Below are 17,896 nucleotides of genomic sequence, written 5' to 3' on the forward strand. Positions count from 1 at the left end.
TCTGGCATAGCAGCCGAGTCATGAGCCGGACTGGGCTGTCAAAGGTGGCTCAGAATCTGAGCCGATTGCGGATTTTTGACAGCCCAGTCCGGCTCATGACTCGGCTGCTATGCCAGATTGTATTTTAAATATTTGCTGTCACCCGTCACAGAATCATAAGGATACTTTCACAAACTTTATTTTAAATAAAACTCGGTGCCTGGATCGGATAATTTTCGGACAGGTATGCAAAGATTATTTAAACTATTCGGCCATGGTATTTTAACTAAATTGGCAAATTGTATTGGAATATTTTTCTAGTGCATCCTTTCCTAGCTTTCCTCCCTCCCTCCTTTTCCTCTCCGTTTTTTCTACTGTGGTCCCTCGCAAAACTCGTCGCGAAACTTTTTGGACGTCTACTCTCGCTTATTTTAGACCCTCCACGGAACAGATTGCTAACTATGACAGTACCCTTCCCGACTCTGTCTCCGAGTCGAGATTCGCCAAGCACCCTCGGTCATCATCCTTATCTATTCCCCCACCAATAACCGTCATGTATAGGATACAGGATGTGCAGGTGCGCCCTTCCGCTCGAGTATCAACCCCCAACTGTTTCAACCGACCGTCACAGAACCGAGCTCATCACCCACACGCACATACTCGAACACCTCCAGTGTGGGCTTCCGATTCCCGCAGCGCCCTCTCCGCCCCAACTCCCGGTAGCGCTCTCCCCGTCCTGTTTCCTCGCGCTGTCCATTGATGGCCGAACTTGGATCAAGCCCTCACTCTCTTTCCCTCGTCTGCAGGCACGAACCAGTGCCGTGCTCTCGTGAACAGGAATCGTTCTTCGTCCCTTTTACTTTGCATCACCTCCCTCCTCATTCGGATGGTCTGGCCTTCGATAGCGCCCCTTGAGTGCGTGACGCTTCTCCTTTTTGCCAATTTGCTATTTATCTCTATTTACAGGGTATCAGGTTTGTGTCAGTATGTGCTGTTGCCTACCTGACACTCCTGGTATTGTTTTTGGTAGGCGTTTCGTGTGCTATATTACAACTGCCTCTCTTTCCTCCATAGTACACCTTGCACTATGCTCCTATGGATAGAGCCTCATGACATCAAAGGTGCGTGCTCACCTTGGTACTTAGTAACCGTAGTCTGTTGGTTACTGTGAGTTTGGATAGTCGATCCTACTAGCTACTGCGATTTGTGCTGCTGCGATTAATCGTATCTACAAGCAGATGGTCGGCTTTTGTTTGCCGTTGCTTGGTTGCAGATTCCTATGCTCTTCACAGCACTCTCGCTCGCTGCTCCGAAAGACTGAATGCAGGACCGGAGAAACGCCCCAAATCACACTTCGGCACCCGTCTACGAGCCGCTTTTAAATGTGGGCCGCGTCAGCTCATGCCCGCAAGATGACGGGATCGACCGGTTTATTGAAGCAGAATTGTTCGAATGCGAATTGTATTGAATTGTAAAATACATTGACCAATCGGAACGTGCGTTGGTGTCCCCTCTGTCGATGCATTTTCAAGATCCAGAGCCCTACATCTCCTAAAGTCCAAATGCATTCAGACGATTTCCTGATGCAGTGTTAAGCCCCTGGGCCCTTTCATATATAAGAGTGGGCCAATCGTCGCCCAAATCTTCCAGTCCCTCATCATCTCCCTTCACCTTGCCTTCCCCTCCCTCGCCCCAAGTCATCATGCGAGTTGTATTACTCTATGTACGAGGGCATTGTCGTTAACACGAGAATTATCGCCAGGTTAGGGCAAGCGAGTCCGCCAAGGCGCCCGCAGAGCTCACGCTGTTTCTCTGGCCTGACCAGCGCGTCATGATAAGTTCGTAAGAGTATATATAGCCTGGCGCGCCGATGGAGCCAGAATATTCAGTCAACAGATGGTATTCGCACTTAGGTGCATCTGCTTAACGTCGTCTACAAACAGCGTGTCGGCTCCTGTCCGATGTTTTTGATCTGGCGGCGTCAGAGTATGTTCGCGGCGCTATTGGGATTGTGCTTCCACTGTCCTTGCGACATTGCTATCATCCTGTTAATGTACTGTGGTACCAGAATGTATTGGATCTCTTGGCTGATGTACCATGCCCCAAATTCAAGGATCTGGTCAACTTCAGCAACCCCTAGATTGTAGTGCCACGGTGGTGTAATGAATGTCTGGTTGAGCGGAATTCACGGGTGTCTTTGTGATTAGATCAGGTTTCCAGCATCGGAGGACACAGGTACGGTTTGATGATACAGCACAGCCCGTGTTACTCAGGATATTAATAGTCAACTGTTCCTTACATTCGTCGCGCACATTTTCCCCCAATGTGGTCCCTCGCGAACAGTCTTTTTGTTCCCTTTTGGTTTGTCCTTCCGGCGATCATACTCTATGGTGAACCGTATTTCTACTACTCCGTAAATGTTCTCCATACTAATAGGCACCCAAAAATCTGCAGGAGCCCTTGCTGTGCTACTTGCTTTAGACATCTACATAATACATAATTATGACTCGACGGAAGAAAGCCAACGGCTCGTCCACTAAGGCTAACGTGGCTGTTCTTGCCAAGTTCTTGCTGTCGGTGCCCTGATGTTTTTGATGGCAACATTGGTAAGCCCATTCATTCTGTGGGCGGCAGAGTTCATCGACTAACTTGCATGCCTTTTAGCATATCTGCGCAGGTATTGAGGATCTTGAAGATGTCGGAGGCCAGATGGGCGGCCTTGCAGGTACGCTATTTACATTACATGCGCGTGAAGTCACTTCCCCTCACTCTATCCTCAGAGCGTGACAGGTGCGATCTTAAGGAAAAGGCTGGATACCGCCATTCTTTTCACCCTGCAACCTACTCATGGTATCGACTTGGTCGTTGAAGAGGCATGGTCTCCAACAGTTCCTCTCCTTACTACTGACCGGTAGCACAGGTCTCCCCGTTGGTGCCTTTTGTTGTTAGGTACCCTTTCGGCTGGCCTATCTGGCTGTACATTGAGCTGTACGTGTCCGACTGCGTCCGTCGACACGAGTGCGAGCGCCGCGCTCAAGATCTGATCAGTGTATGCGTTTCGCCGCATGTATCCGTTCCGTTGTCTTATTTCTTCTCCAGCAGCCCTTGCTGACTCCTGACCAATCGGAGTCGGACAGCCTGACGCCCGCGCACTCTCCCGTCTCGGCCGAACAGCCTGTCACGCGGTCTTCCTCTGCCGTGTCTTTGGGACGAGCTTGGGACGAGCTCTACTTGAGATGGTCTTCAACATGCTCAGAACGAATGCTCAGAAACGAATGCTCAGAGTGAGAGCGAAGAAGAGTTTTTACCCGTCGACGGCCCCTTATGGCTTTTTCTCAAGCACGAATGCGGGTGTGACCTTACCTCTTATGCTCCTGCGTTCGCTGCCGTCGACCTGGCATTGGATGCCTTAGACCGCTTCATTCGGCTTGAACGTGGTCGGCTCTTCAAAGACTTCCTTAAGGCCTTTCGACATGAGTTTCGCTTAACCGGCTTACATAAATTCTGCTTACTTCACGCCGTATCTTCTCGTCGTAAACATAATTTCTAGATGTTCTACCTTCTATACGCTGTCAATGCCCCTTATTCGTAAAACATCTACGTGGATGCCGGAGCGCCCCGCGCGATGGCGTGTCTTGTATCCCTTGCACTTATGACCGTACCAGCTACACTTCTCTTTTATATTATGTTTAATTGTAATATTATCCATATACATGGGCCTCTGTCTAACAGCGAACACGATTTGCTCAAGAAACTCCCACAATCTTTCATCAACAACCTCACTTTCGAGCAAATCAAGTCCATTTTTCGGGCAATTATCTGGTTCGACGCACACCTTTCTGACAAAAGAACTCTTCTGCAGTTTCAGGTAGAAGCTGTAGAAGCTGCAATTACTCACCCAGCATTCAAGCACGTAATTGTGCGGGCTGGGATGGGGTATGGCTAGATAGAAAAACAACGGCAGAATAACAAGCTAGACTAGCACCACAGTCAATTCTTGAGAGAGGTCATCTGTTTGCTTTTGCAGGTGCTGTACAAGAACATCAGCCAGATCAATGGTTACTTGCATGAGCTCCTGCACTAGACTGCAGCTTTCCTTGTTGAGATCAAAGCTTGTTTGGTCACGACTAGTACACTACAGTACTCTTTTGCCCCTCCCCCCCCCTTTTTTTTAGTTCCTGTACACACGTCAGACCTGTCTACCATAAGGCATAGCCTCAGAGGACAGTAATCAAAGATTTTGAATGAATGAATGAGATCAAAGCTCTCGGGAGTGATGCCCTTTGTAGGTCTGAGAAAGAGCTTGGCTGAGACGCATGCTCCATTTCTTTCAAGTTGTCGACAATAGTGAGTGTGTGCATCACTGAGATAGTCATCTAGGTCCAGGCTTTCCATCTTTCGAGAGTTAGAATGACATTCCAGAGGTGGCTGAGAGCTCTCCCCCGAACAAAACCAGAGCAATATTTCTCAAGATACCCATCCGGGTCAGCAGTTATGATTTTGATGAGTAAGTCTATCACCGACATAGACATTTTTCTCACTGAACTTTTCATAGCAGCGTTAATTTGTTTCTCTTCTGAAAAGAACAAAGTCCTCTTTATAGACAAGATCAATCGCTTTGGGCCTAGCCTCCGAGACAGCATGCAGGAATTCATTCATTCTTGGTTTTATAGTAAGAGTCCCTAGCTGATGCAAGTCCTAGTTGAGCATTCGAGCAGTCGCCTGAGCGTAGGGGAGACCATAGCCCCAGTACGGCGCTATCCGAGTGATTCATGCAGGGAGGGGGAGCACAAGAAATTGATGGTGACACAATTGAGCTACTACCTAGGACGCGTCTGTGGACGTGTCGAATACCCTTGACCTAAGATTAGATTACCGCAGGCGATCGCGTCGGCACCACGATGCCAGCTTTGCGAAGCCCTTACCAATCCGTTCCCATCTGCCAACTTTCGAACTCCGTCGGTCGCCTGCCAGTAGTGTTGCCGCGGTTCGGGTGGCTAACGGTTTGGAACCGTGAACCGAACCAAGAATGCCCTCGGTTCCGTCCGAGTTGGTTTCCAGGGACAGGCAGTTCCCCGAACCTAGTTTCGGTTCGTAGACCAGTCCGAACCCCGTAACAAGGACAACAAAATTTATAATGAATTTGTAGTAGAAGTATACTAATATCACGACTGTGGTCCCGAGCACAATGAATGTGCATCGGGTGCAAAAGTGCTGCTTACAAGAGAAACTCGCCTTTAACAGTCCTTGTATTAACAGAACCTGCGTAATTCAGCATCAATAGTACTATCTGACACTGTTTTGTCTGGGGTATCCTTGAAGATGCATCTTGAACATGACATAGCTGACCCGCAGACCCAAAGATGCAGCAGTGGGCTGCCCGGGTCAGCGGAGAAGGCCGAGGGTTGACTACAATTACGTCAATAAAATGATAAGCGAAATCAAAGCTAAAAGGTTTCCATGGCGTCTTGGCTCCCAGGGGTTCCAAACCGAGAACTAACCCTCTGAAACCCCAACAAATGGTTTGGTCCCTGAAACCGAACCATGTTTGCCAAAAAAACCGGTCCTTATGGGACTGGTCTCGGTTATACGAACTGCGGCAACACTACCTGCCAGCGAGTCGACATTTTATCCCAGTCTCCCTGTCGCGAGAACCGCTTGGTTCGTTGCCTTATTAGGCACGCGCATGGGAGACTGGTTACGAGTCTACGCTCCCAGAGCGTATGCCCACTAAGAACGGCCTCTAGTGTAGGCTACCGGACCATACCAGAATGTACAAAACAGGTAGCCCACTTAAAAAGTATGCCAGAGTAGCTGTCAGTATTAAAATGAGACAAATAGTAGCTGAAATATACTGCGGTGTACTGTGATCTACTGAGTATATGAGTTAATATAGCACCATATGTTGGAATATGAATATATTCATTTTGAATGATTCTCGCTTGGGGTGTACTGCAGTATACTGAAATATGCATTCACATATCATATGCTACACCGTTTTACATGCTGTCTATGCGTCCGGATCTCCTCCTAGTCCTTGTTCTCGCCTTCTCGCCTCGCCTCCTCTGCACCGTTTACGCGTCATGGAACAACGAGCTGGCGACGATGGATGGTGTTATTGACCGAGATTTTGTCGGAGATCTGGAGGTGTAGTCAGCGGGTTCAGAAACCGAGTATATAGACTTACGAGCTCTTTCTCAGTTTTGCTATTGTAAGTATATCTACTTATTAGAACATGTTGATGGAGATGACAATTAAAATACGTACCTCTTACCCGATCTCGCCCAGAGACTCACACCATTGGTTGAAGACCTCAACAGTGGCTTGGCCCTTGTTTTTGATGTAGAGATGCTGCGCCAATGTCCTCGATATGTGCGTCAGTATCAGAGCAACAACCAGTGAACCGGCGACTTACTTGCCAGAGCGCAGCCTTCAGTAGCTTGCCATCTTGCCGGTCCGAACAGACCTCGTGCTCACCGCTTCTGGCACAACAGTGGGTGTGGGAGTAGGAGCGGGAGGAGAACACAGAAAAGAGGGGATGGGGGAACGGACTTGGGTATATGCAGACGAGAGGGAGAGACAAAGAGAGACAAGGGAAAGAGAGACGCGTCGAGGTCGAGGACGTCCATTTGATCGAGTGCGTTTTCCCACGCGCTTCTCAGCGCGATGGCCTAGCCATGTCGGGAGACATGCTACGCGGCGTCTGCGAGTGCGTCTGCAATGCACTAAGACACGAGCACGCGTACCTAGCATAGTGGCCGCTGTGCGAGTGCACTCGTATTTGTGCGTATGCCCTCTGCGAGTTGCTAACTATGGAGAGATATAAAGGATGTATACACGGTCGAGGCCCACGCGTCGAACAAAAATATATTCATATTCCTCAGTATCGACTATCTACAAATTGGATACATGCGGGTATATTGGCGACAATCTGGTATGGCCTGGTATCCTATTATAGATGCTGTTCTTATTGGGGCGTATGACTCACTTAAATCTCAAGTTGCCTTATCGGGCGTATCTGGACCATTGCGAGTGACAGTCACTGCAGAAGTGGGGTTTCAAAATTTCACCCGCGCAGGACGACGGTTCGCGTCACGACCGTCACGCGTGACCTCTCCCCTGTTGCGCGCGAGCGGATCCCGGGTGCCGGGGCCGAGCCGAGGCGGGACTCAGCACGCCCGCCCGCTCACACTCTTGCTCCTGCCCCCGAGAGAAGTCGGCTTCTAAGGTAGAGAGCGTGGGAATCCAGCACCTTTATGTAAGCAGCCGCGCACCCGACCTCGTCGTCGTAATAGGCAGCGACGACGGACACTCGGGTACTTTGCAAGACCTAGAAAGGGTCCCTATGGTCATGTAGATCAGTTGTACATCAAGGAACGACTATCTTCCTTGTACCAAGTATTGGGCTGCCTACGGGAGACTAGATCAGTTGCTAGGTTTCCGTTTGGCAGTATCCATCATGGAAAAAAAGTCATTAAGTTATTTTTCTTTACTTTCGTAAAGTGTTTAAGCAGCACTTTCCACGAGATTTGTCGCATCACATGATCCCAGGTGATACTCGGCAAGTCGGCCCGATGCACAGACACTCCCTATATATATGGATGTATGCACAGCCACATCGCTCCTATTTCGTCGCAACTTGGTCGCAACCTTCCTTTACCCTACCCTCTGATGTGCAGGCTCTTGGGATTCACGCTTGATAAGGGTGTGTGATACGCTGATAACGCTCAGGTATGATTTCTCGCTTCTTTTATACTAGTAAATACATTAGGAGTGCTTTTGTAGCTCCTGTACTCATATTTAGCTTCTGATTCTCTAATAAATAGCTTCTGTTTCCCCGAGCCTTGGCCCAGGGCTTCTGACTCGTCCGGTGGTCTATCCGCCCATCTCGTGTCTTATTATCTTATCTCGGCGTCGGCCGATTACGTGGACACGATGACAGACTCACGAACTCAACACAGGCACCCTCGCAATTGTTAGTCCTAGCTATTAAAACCATAATCATAAGAATCCTAGAAAATAATAATTGACAATTCCTGGATCCGGAGGGATACAGGTATAACGAAGAAGTTTTGCCTAAGCTACGTTCTTCCCGGTCCGGTTACCGCTTCGGTCCGGCTCCCGTTTCTCCGTTATTGTTCCATCTCCTGTTCGTAAAACCTCCGTTGGGCCTATCCGCTGCCGAACCCATTGTCTCTAGATGTTTGATATCTTCTTTCGCGCATATACTGTACCTTTTTCACTGGCTTTCCAAGCCCGGAAAAGTCATGGGAAAATGTATCTTATCCGCGCCAGAAAAGGAAAAAAGATCCATAAAATATCCCCGTTTGGATATTGTTTGAGAAGTTTACTCATTCAATGCCTTTTCCGGCCCTGAAAAGTGATATAAATAGTTTAGCATCTTCGTCCCTTTTTCTAATAATATTCCCTAGGCAACCAGCCTAGATTGTCTGCGGTGCCAGTAGCCACCGTAACGCTGTTAGCGACACGCGATTTAATGAACCCGTATTCCCTTTTTGGGACTCGCCCAAGCTGCCTTCCTTCCCAATTTAAGTAGCACTTAGCCGCCTCTTAACGTACCCTAAACGCGTTTTCCGCGGGATATAAATATAGATTTTCTCTCTCTCTCTCGGGGACGTCAGAAGGCACAGCTAGACTCGTGACCAGTCTCCCGAGATGCGTACCCAAAAGGGTAACAGGCCAAGGGGCCTTCGTATCTGGGAGACTGGGAGATTTGGAGCACTCCCTGGCAGGGGACCAGCGGAGTCCAAAACTTGGCGGGCGAGAAGCATCGAAGGACGGCGGAGATCGGTTAGATAAGCCGGCATCATCGCGGCCGATCGTGCACTTGTAGCGTCGCGTCGCGTCACGCTATGTACGTGCCATGCTATGAATATAATGATTTTGTGCCCTCTCCCTCCTGCGTGAACATACGACATGTTGCCGTGTCCTCATCCTGTGTATTATCAGCCGCCTCCACCGCCTCCACCACCGCTCTTTCGACCACTCCAATGGACTGTATCTCCAGCTTGGCTCTCTGAGGATATTCGACTAAGGGGGCTGTCTGATGCTCTGGTCGACGCGAATACAACAGCACTCGAGCTACATATCTCGCAGCGCGATCCTAGCTGCTCTCTGGAGGAGTCTTGCATTAAGGCCGGGCTGGAGCTGTTCTCGAGGGCGGGAAAATCGACAACAGATGTTCTAATTATGATTCTACAAGCTAAGACTCAGCCGGGCTATCTTGCACCTTATCGGACGGGTTTTAGGCCCTCAGGCCTGTTACCCTTTTGGGTACGCACAAGATGAGACTGGTCACGAGTCTAAGGCACAGCTTGTAATGCTTCCGGTGGCGGTGGACCATGCCGGTGGTAATCTAGTCGGTGTAATAGAGGAGTAAGTGGTAGATAAGTAGAGTTCGTCTGCAGTGGCATGATCATCTGGTAATAAAACCCAGTGGGGGTGTACGGGTGTGTCGTGGTACGGTGCGGACTATATGTTTGGTAAGCCATGGACGTGCGCGATGCGCGAGATGAGGAGAAAAGGAGACATGGGGGGTATCCGACGGCGGGTCCCCTGGGTCGTCTGGGTGTCTATTGTGACGCTCTTGGGTCATCGGTTTCGGTGGGGGGCGCCTCCGTTGACGACTTCTTGAAGGCGTCGGAGTCGCGAAGGAATAGGGTCAGGGCTTGAAGGCCCTTCTTGGTGCCGAGGACGTCGGTGAGGGACACGTCCTCGTTCGGTTTGCAGAGATGCCGGCGTGCGGTCGCGTAGCGGGGGCACTCGCAGATGATGTGTTGGCGGGATTGTATGCGTGCGCCGCATGGGCAGGCCGTTTGTTCGGATGGGACGAATTCCGCGTAGAAGTCGCCAGAGAAACAATGGCATGTGCGGCATTGTATCATTCGACCGTAGATGCTGCGTTCAGTATCCATGAGACGTGGGTCCCCGACAACGCCCAAAATCACCGATTCTTAAATCAAGAAGGATCCCGCAACTTTGACACTTCATGTATTTTTTACATGAGTGTTTATGTGCTGGAGAGCTTCCAAACCTTAATTGAGCGCGATTGCAGGCCTTTCATAAATCTGGCCGTGTATCCTGACGTGGGATCACAGTACCACTCACCCGGCTCACCCGATCCCCCCCCCCCCCCCCAAAGCCCTTGGCATCCTCCCAACAACGCGCCCAACGCGCCCAATGAGTGAGTCTTTCCTCGGGTCTTGCATCACGCTTTGCGCACCCAACGATGCATGCAGGGAGGAGCTTGCGCCTCCGTGCGTCAGACCGCGGGCTTGGCGCGTCGCTTGTTGAGCCGAGGGAAGGCCGTACGGGCCTGCGCTGCCGTAGTATGCCTATGCCCCCGATGAAACAACGCGCCCGTCGTGAAACATCCTCGAGTTGCACGCAGTCCCTTGACCGGATACTCCTACAATGACCTTCAAAAACTTGATACTCATATATCTCAGTGTCTTCCGTAGCATGAGACAAAGCAAAAGACTTGCCCGTTGTCTCGGAGAGATACCAGCGAGATGCCGGCTTCCACCACGCTAAACCCCCTATCTTCCATGTACAACATTCCAACGTTTATATGTTACATTTATCTAAACATAAGTGTGCACAATGAGTGCACAGTGCTCTTTGGGTACCAGCCATGGCGTCACCGGGAGCTCAAAGTAATTGGGCAACATTTACCCTGGTGCTCTGAGCGGATAAGCATTGAATGGGAGAACACACGAAAGTCTTTCGAGCCGTATTTACTCGATGTTAGGATCTAGCTTCTGAGCTTCGACTATGGTATCAAATAGACCTAGCACAGCCCACGAACGAAATATGGGAGGTAATGGTTGAGAGACGTGTTCAAGATACTCGATGTACATGCATGTTTCACGACGGGCGCGTTGTTTCATCGGGGGCACAGGCATAGTACCTCCGACAGCGCGATCCTTATGGGTGCTGGGCGTCCTCATCGAGGTGGCGTTTGTGGGCTGTCTACAACGTCGACATCGGCGACGCATGCTGGCTCGTTGAGCGCGTCGCTCGGTGGAGTGGGTACTCCTGGAGAAGATGACGACGAGACTCCTCGTATCGCTGGGATAAGTGACTATGGGCACGCGCGAACACACTAAATACTGACTACGCTGGCCATGCCGACCCTAAACTACTGCATCGTGCCTTCCTCGAGGCTCGGTCCGACGGTCGACCTCCCTACACCGCAGACAATCTACGCATTTTACCAAGGGCATAGATTGCTAGGAAAAGCTTGAAGAACGTAAACTTTTGCGATGACTTTTCGCACTGGGGATATTTATTGAAAAAGGAATACTTTTCAGGTGTAAATTACCTAATTTGGGACCGGGTCTGAACCTTGCCAGCCAGAAATGGTAAGTCCGTCTGCTCACTATGCCCGAAATGGGAAGTTGCGGCTGAAAAGTTTACCTTCTCCAATGAGTATTTTTTCCATGAATATCCCCAGTGCGGAAAGTCGTTGAAAAAGTTGACCATCTTTACGCCTTTTTCTAGTAATATTCCCTCCGTAAACAGCTTAGATTGTTTTTGGTGCTAGTCCATTGGTCGTTGTGGTCAAGGGCGAGGGCGAGTGAAAGGGCAAGGGCAAAGGCGAGAGCAGGCGAGCGATCTGAGGCCGCCTCGGCTCAGCCCAGGCGCCTGGGATCCACTACTGACCCACTCATGCTCAAGCTCAAGTGTGGGACCAACGCTGTAGAATCTCGATCTCATGTTCGCGGTACCTGGCGTGAAAAATGCGCGTGTCGGGGCAACTGCCATAACCGGATGCCGCTCAGGACCCTTAAAACGTAACGGGGAAAACTAATTTGACGTGCGAGCTTGTTGCTTGCCTCTCAGCTTGTTCTCAATCCACCACTATGACGTGCCCCCCTGGTATACAATGGGGCCATGCAAGGACTTGGTACGCATAGGCCTCAGGTGACTCGAGGTCACCTCGAAGGCAGCTCGGATCATTTGACGTCAGCCGGAAGTGCGACCATCTCAAGGCTAACGCTACCTCAATCCATCCACCAATAGGTACCGCCTCCTCTGCCTTGCCGTTTTGCTCCAGTGGGGGCCTCGGAAGCGGGTCTGGGACGCAGACTCGGGCCCGACTGCTGCATTTGTGTATGTACAGGAGGCGGCGCCGCGATGGGTTCTACGCGTGCTGGAACGTTCGGTGAGGGTGGTGCCATAGTGTGATCGAGGGTACCCTCGATCACTTTGCTGGCGGGATCTGTGTCAATTGGGGTGGCGTCCGGCGGGGGCGAGCTGTTGATGAGCATTCTATATATGTCCGTAAACACCTCGTCTACAGGGGCGGGGGAGAACGCGTGAGGGGGTAAGTCTGGTACTTCACCGACTTAGACACTGGGGTCGACCTCACCCAGGAGCTGCTCGAAGGTGTCCATGGTGGTTGCGGGTTAAGCACGACTGATAGTAAGTTTGGCACACACGCAGGATTTCATGCCTCACGGCTTGTATATCACCGTGTGTCAGTATGTAATTTCTCCAAGGCCAGGCACAAGGTGGACGGCAAATCCCGACATCTTGTCGTTATCAGAGCAGTCGAATTTAGGTTGAATTGTGAATCGTGAGTCACATGGTGGTTGATGGAGTTGAAAGTGGGAACGAGCGATTTTGGGCAAATCATCCACACCCCTGATGCACCACAGCACCCTCAATGCAATAGGTTGGGATTGCTCATTTGTTCACGCTACAGTTTCTTGTGGGCTGGTGGGACACATGTATACAAGCCCACAGGCCAATATATGATACCGTTTTCTAAGAAAAAGGCCAGGGATAGCGCATTCAGTGCATGTTGCATCAGGGGTGCAAGGACGGCATTTACAGAGTCGGAACAAACCGTGACCCAATATGGCAAGCGCCAACGTTACATAAATTTTGCTTGGACGTTCGGGACCCGATTCTTGTCCCCTTTCAACGACCACTACCATCATGTCAGAGTTGTGGCATGACATCAAATCCGCTACCGGTGGTGGGGTCACGAAGAAGTCAACCAAGCGGAAGAGAGCGACCACGACGGTGACGCCGAAACAGAAGAAGCAAGGCAGGAAAGCTAGGAAGACTATCGCTGTCACCATCGGTTTACCTCCTGATGATAATACTATCCAAGCCGGCGTCGACGAGGTTGACGGGTCGCTGGTAACCATTGCGTCGCTTGAGACCAGGGAAGAAAAAGGATATCGCCTTAATGTCAGGCCCAGAGCGGTAGCAGAAGCTGTGCCACACTCTCAGGTAAGCCAATCAATCAGTTCCTCGTTACCCAGGTTAAGTTTCATGCCTACAGATTCTTCTGCCTACTAAGAAGGAAGGGAATATGTCGGAAGCAGCCTCCGAAGATGATCTTATTCACTTATGGCATTCGCTCACCAATATTCAGGATCTTCAGGTAAACGCGTCTTTCCCTCTGATATGCCATTTACGGATATTTTGATGTTCTCACTCTGAAAATATTCATCCACAGTGACACGTGGGACACTCCCTGACCTCGATCTTTGTTCGCGTCAAATTATAAACTACAATACATGTGTCACCCGCAGCAGACTGTATAACCTTATTAAACGATGGACCAATGGTGAACCATATCATATATGGGCCAATTTTGACCCAACGTCTATGTGTGTCGTATTTATGGTGGATATGGTCACACTTGACTGGATATCGGTCATGGCCGTTATCCCGTAATTTCACTGCCAACCCGGGCCCTCCCACAGCCTGGCGCAGAACCCAGCTCTAGACTCGTGACCTGTCTCTTCTTATGCGGCCTAATAAGGCAACGAGCCACAGGCTGACGGGAGAACCGCTTGGTTCGTTGCCTTATTAGGCACCTGCCTGGGAGACTGGTTACGAGTCTAACCCAGCTCTAGACTCGTAACACAGCCTCACCTTATGCGGCCTAATAAGGCAACGAGCCACAGGCTCTCGCGTCACACTGCAAGCATTTCTCGATAATAGTGGCGCTATTACTTGAAAATTATTTTAAATGTTAAGGTGAACGGGTTTCAATAATTAGGTCCTCATTATTTTATCTTTTATCAAAGACAGGAAAGGAAGCCGCTCTGTCGCTGACCCTTGTCTTTGATAAAGCTTTTAAATAACGAGGAACTAATTATTGAAACCCATTCACCTTAATATTTAGAATACTTTTCAAGTAATAATGCCACTATTATTAAGAATTGCTTGCAGTGTCAGGGAGACTGGGATAAAATGTCGACTCGCTGGCAGGCGACCGACGGAGTTTGAATTTTGGCTCGGCCCGAGAGAGATCACCGTCCGAATAGGGAAACTCAGCCCCTGTAGATTAGATACGACGCGTCTGAACGCGCTCCCCGCCTCATGAACGCGTCGAGCCCATGTACTTATGTCCTTATCCCTTACTCCACTCCTTTAAATTATGAATGAACATTACATCAACGATATACCCGGGGCCCTGTCCAATAACGTGTGCGATTCGCTCAAGAAGCTCCCCCGATCCTTCCTCGACAATCTTACATTCGAGCAGGTCGAGACGGTTTTTGCAATGACAACATGGTGCGACGCTCGATTCTCAGGCGAGCGAAATGCTACGGCACTTTTAAATTGAAGCTGCTATCCGAAACATAGCAGGAGAGCATGTTATTGTCCGCGCAGGAACAGGCTATGGCAAGACTTTAGCCATGATACTTTCACTTATCTTTGCACCTACTCGAAAAATCGTGATTACAGTCTCACCGCTCAAACTTCTTCAACAGAACCATGTGAGCTCTATTCTTATTATAAACGCTCACCTAACAACCGCAAAGGTCGAGGAATTTAATAGCTACGGTATTCGCACCGTCCAAATCAACGAGGTTACACCCGATGACAAGAACTTGAAACTTTGGAACCTGTGTACATCCCGTGCATGTATCTACTAATCTTTACTCTATTTTATCCTGGACATCGCTCGAGGTGTATACCAGAATATACTGGCTGCACCCGAGCAGTTCTTTCGGTTTAAAGGGCACATACCCCGCCTCGCCTCGCTCATCATGCGAGTTCATTCGTTCAGCAAAAACATCGGTAATCTCCTCAGTCTGTGGCTGACAGAGAGGCCTTCTTGACGAGAATATCCATAGCAATGGAGATCTTGTTCTCCTCCAGAGCAAACGATTCCTCAGCGTAGATGAGATCGATTGCCTTGACCCCAGCCTCCGAGACAGCATGCAAGAGTTCGTTCTTCCTCTGTTCCATAGTAAGAGTCCCTAGCCAGTTGTAGTCCCAGATGAGCGGACGAGCAGTCGCCTGAGCGTAGGTATGGCCATAGCCGTAGTACGTCGCCATTCGAGTGCTTCATGCGGGGAGGGAGAGCATAAAAACGCGATTATATTCGACTATCTACGACGCGTCGGTGGACGCATCGAATACCCCTGAGGCTAAGATAAGATTACGGGCGTCGATCGCCTCGGCACCACAATGCCGGCTTCGCGAAGTCCTTACAAATTCTTTCCCATCCGCCAACTTTCACACTCCGTCGGTCGCCTGCCAGGGCCTCGACATTTTGTCCCAGTCTTCGCTACGCGAGAGCCCGAGGCTCGTTACCCGATTAGGGTCTAACCCAGCTCGTCAGATGATCCGCCAACCCGGTTGGATTACCTTATTTGTCACAAGGTCTAAGGTCAGCGACCAGTCAACACTGGCAATAAAGGTCGCGGCTCAGATTTTCCCATCCGCCAATTGCCCCTCAAATTAGGCCGTCATTTGGTAAACGGGAGAAGTTTAGCCGAACAAGAGTTGCCCATCCATCAGACGACTGACCTTGAAACTTGTTACTACGCCGGGACCCGCAATGAAATGCAGTTAGATTCGACTGTCCCTCGGTGTCTATCTACAAACTGAACACAGGCCATCTAATGTAACTACTCTATGACTGTATCACACGGCATGGTGGGGAAATGAAAATTACAGACGCTAGGTACAAAACAATCGAGAATTTGGCCTTCCTTATCATAGAACTGCTCGGGGTAGGTACCTTCCTGTATTCCGTTTGCTACCAGACTTGATTGTCTTCATATTCCATGCCATAGTAGATGATGCATATCAAGATTTTGAGGGAAACCGAGATGTTCTACACCAGTGATGTTCATTGCAAACCCGAAGCAGGGAAACAAAGGTTGACCGTAGTGTTGCCGCGGCTCGGGAGCTGGCTCAAGCCGATTGGGTGGACTTACGACAAAGGCAACAAAATACTTAGTGAGGTAATTGTCATGTCATGGTTGCCATCGTCGCTGCCAGTCACCGCTTCGAAACATAAACCTTACGCCACAAAATTCAATCGTTATTTTTACTAGGGAGCGATTCAGCTTCGAGCCGAGCCGAGTCGCGGCAACACTAGTTGACCGTGACTCGCGCAGCATCGTCGTGGCAAAGTTGTATAGATAAGTTACAGCTCAAGGCTTCATATATGGTTGCAGAAGAGGATATATTATGTCTGACAAACAAGAACAGGGCTTGTTGAACGTCTGAAGCGAGAGGGGGGGAACAAAAATCTGTCTTCATTTCGTTGCGGCTTCCGGCATAGTATTGGAGCAACAAGTCATTGTCGCGAAGGGCGTCAAGGTCCGGAAGACATACCATTTCATATCCGAGCGAGCGTGCAGCTCACTTATTCTTCACCGTCAGCCGATCTCGGAACCTGAAGAAGGCGACTTGGACGGCGACATGCTTTCTTCATACCACCCTTGCAACCCCGATGCAACATGACACCCTTACAGCGGTTTGCACAAAGATGCGGAAAAGCCTCTGACGCGAAATGGCCCCGCCGAGACAGCCGAGTAAGGACCCCGAGTACTACCTGCCAAATTCGGCCACGCGAGCACAGCAACTTAGTGTTGCCGACCAAATGCGGAACCTTGAGATGACCTTGAGGTGATCCAGGCAATGTCCGGGTGTTGCCGCATCAGTGCCTTCCTCTCTTGGGCAAACCCCCTATGATCATGAACTGTTCATCGCTGTCACTAATGTATCAAGTACTGCATGCAGGGACCGTTAATTCACTATGCTTCGTAGGTCAAAAAATAATTTCTGTATTAGGAGGAGGCTCGTAGAGAAGATTCGCTGCTTTATTTTTATGCAGACGTTGTTAGAACTTGCTGGTACCAGGGGGAATCGAACGCGTCAAGGGTCAAAATGGGTAGCGATGTTACCCGCTAGACTATGAAGTCGTGTTGGCGCCGTTTGTGGCGCATGAATATCAATAGCTAAGCCCCACTAAACCCCAATGGGGACTATGCCTGCTTACTCAGAGGTGTCCACGCCGATAACCAAGGGTTCTCCCTAATTAGGTCAACACCTTGATGCGACCTTGACTCGTCTCAAGAGGTCCCAAGGTTAGCTTGAGGTCAGCTTAAGCTGCTTATTGTACCCAAATCTGGACCTTAAGCTCACCTTCACCTTACCTTGCGGCAACACTACAGCAACTCAGGCAGAACTCCGCATCGTTCGCCCGCCTCGTGCCAAGGGTCCTGAACCGGCCCCAGTTTGCACTGCCATCTCTCCACCTTCCGCATTCACTTGCAAAGCGCTGTAATGCAACAGGGTATGGTTGCTCATTTGTTCCCGCTAAAGGTTCTTGCGGGTTGGTGCAACGCGTGTATAAGCATACAGGCCAACATATGACACAGTTTTCTAAGAAAAAGGCCAGGGAGACCGCGTTCAGTGCATGTTCCAATAATGAGGGTGCTGTGCTGTATCGTGGATGCAAGGACGTTACAGTCATTTGCATTCCAACCCGGAAAACGCGCGTCTCGCGAACTGTTTGTTCCGCGCAAACTCATACCGGATTTGGCTTGTGGTCACACGCGATCACAGTGTGACTGCCTGTTACCGCTGTGCGCGTTTCCAGGCGTTTCCCCCCTCATCTATGCTG

The 17,896-nt window shown here is 50.0% G+C and overlaps 4 protein-coding genes across 4 annotated transcripts; 1 reads left to right on the forward strand and 3 right to left on the reverse strand.

The window, feature by feature from the left end:
* Positions 1-9,572: 9,572 nt before the first annotated feature.
* On the reverse strand, positions 9,573-9,914 carry CONPUDRAFT_160542 (uncharacterized protein; the record flags this gene model as incomplete). Its single annotated transcript, XM_007777683.1, has 1 exon — positions 9,573-9,914. One exon carries the CDS (start codon positions 9,912-9,914, stop codon positions 9,573-9,575), a length of 342 nt encoding a protein of 113 aa, XP_007775873.1.
* Positions 9,915-12,005: 2,091 nt separating this feature from the next.
* Positions 12,006-12,398, reverse strand: CONPUDRAFT_160543 (uncharacterized protein; the record flags this gene model as incomplete). The annotated part of the gene is made up of 2 exons (XM_007777684.1): positions 12,006-12,298; positions 12,374-12,398. The coding sequence occupies 2 exons, from the start codon at positions 12,396-12,398 to the stop codon at positions 12,006-12,008; spliced, it is 318 nt and encodes a 105-aa protein (XP_007775874.1).
* A 547-nt stretch (positions 12,399-12,945) lies between these two features.
* CONPUDRAFT_160544 (uncharacterized protein) lies at positions 12,946-13,885 on the forward strand (the record flags this gene model as incomplete). The annotated part of the gene is made up of 3 exons (XM_007777685.1): positions 12,946-13,245; positions 13,298-13,399; positions 13,835-13,885. 3 exons carry the CDS (start codon positions 12,946-12,948, stop codon positions 13,883-13,885), a joined length of 453 nt encoding a protein of 150 aa, XP_007775875.1.
* A 1,175-nt stretch (positions 13,886-15,060) lies between these two features.
* Positions 15,061-15,293, reverse strand: CONPUDRAFT_160545 (uncharacterized protein; the record flags this gene model as incomplete). The annotated part of the gene is made up of 2 exons (XM_007777686.1): positions 15,061-15,213; positions 15,264-15,293. 2 exons carry the CDS (start codon positions 15,291-15,293, stop codon positions 15,061-15,063), a joined length of 183 nt encoding a protein of 60 aa, XP_007775876.1.
* Positions 15,294-17,896: the final 2,603 nt, after the last annotated feature.

Source organism: Coniophora puteana, assembly GCF_000271625.1.
Source record: "Coniophora puteana RWD-64-598 SS2 unplaced genomic scaffold CONPUscaffold_26, whole genome shotgun sequence".
Taxonomy (NCBI): Eukaryota; Fungi; Basidiomycota; class Agaricomycetes; order Boletales; family Coniophoraceae; genus Coniophora; species Coniophora puteana.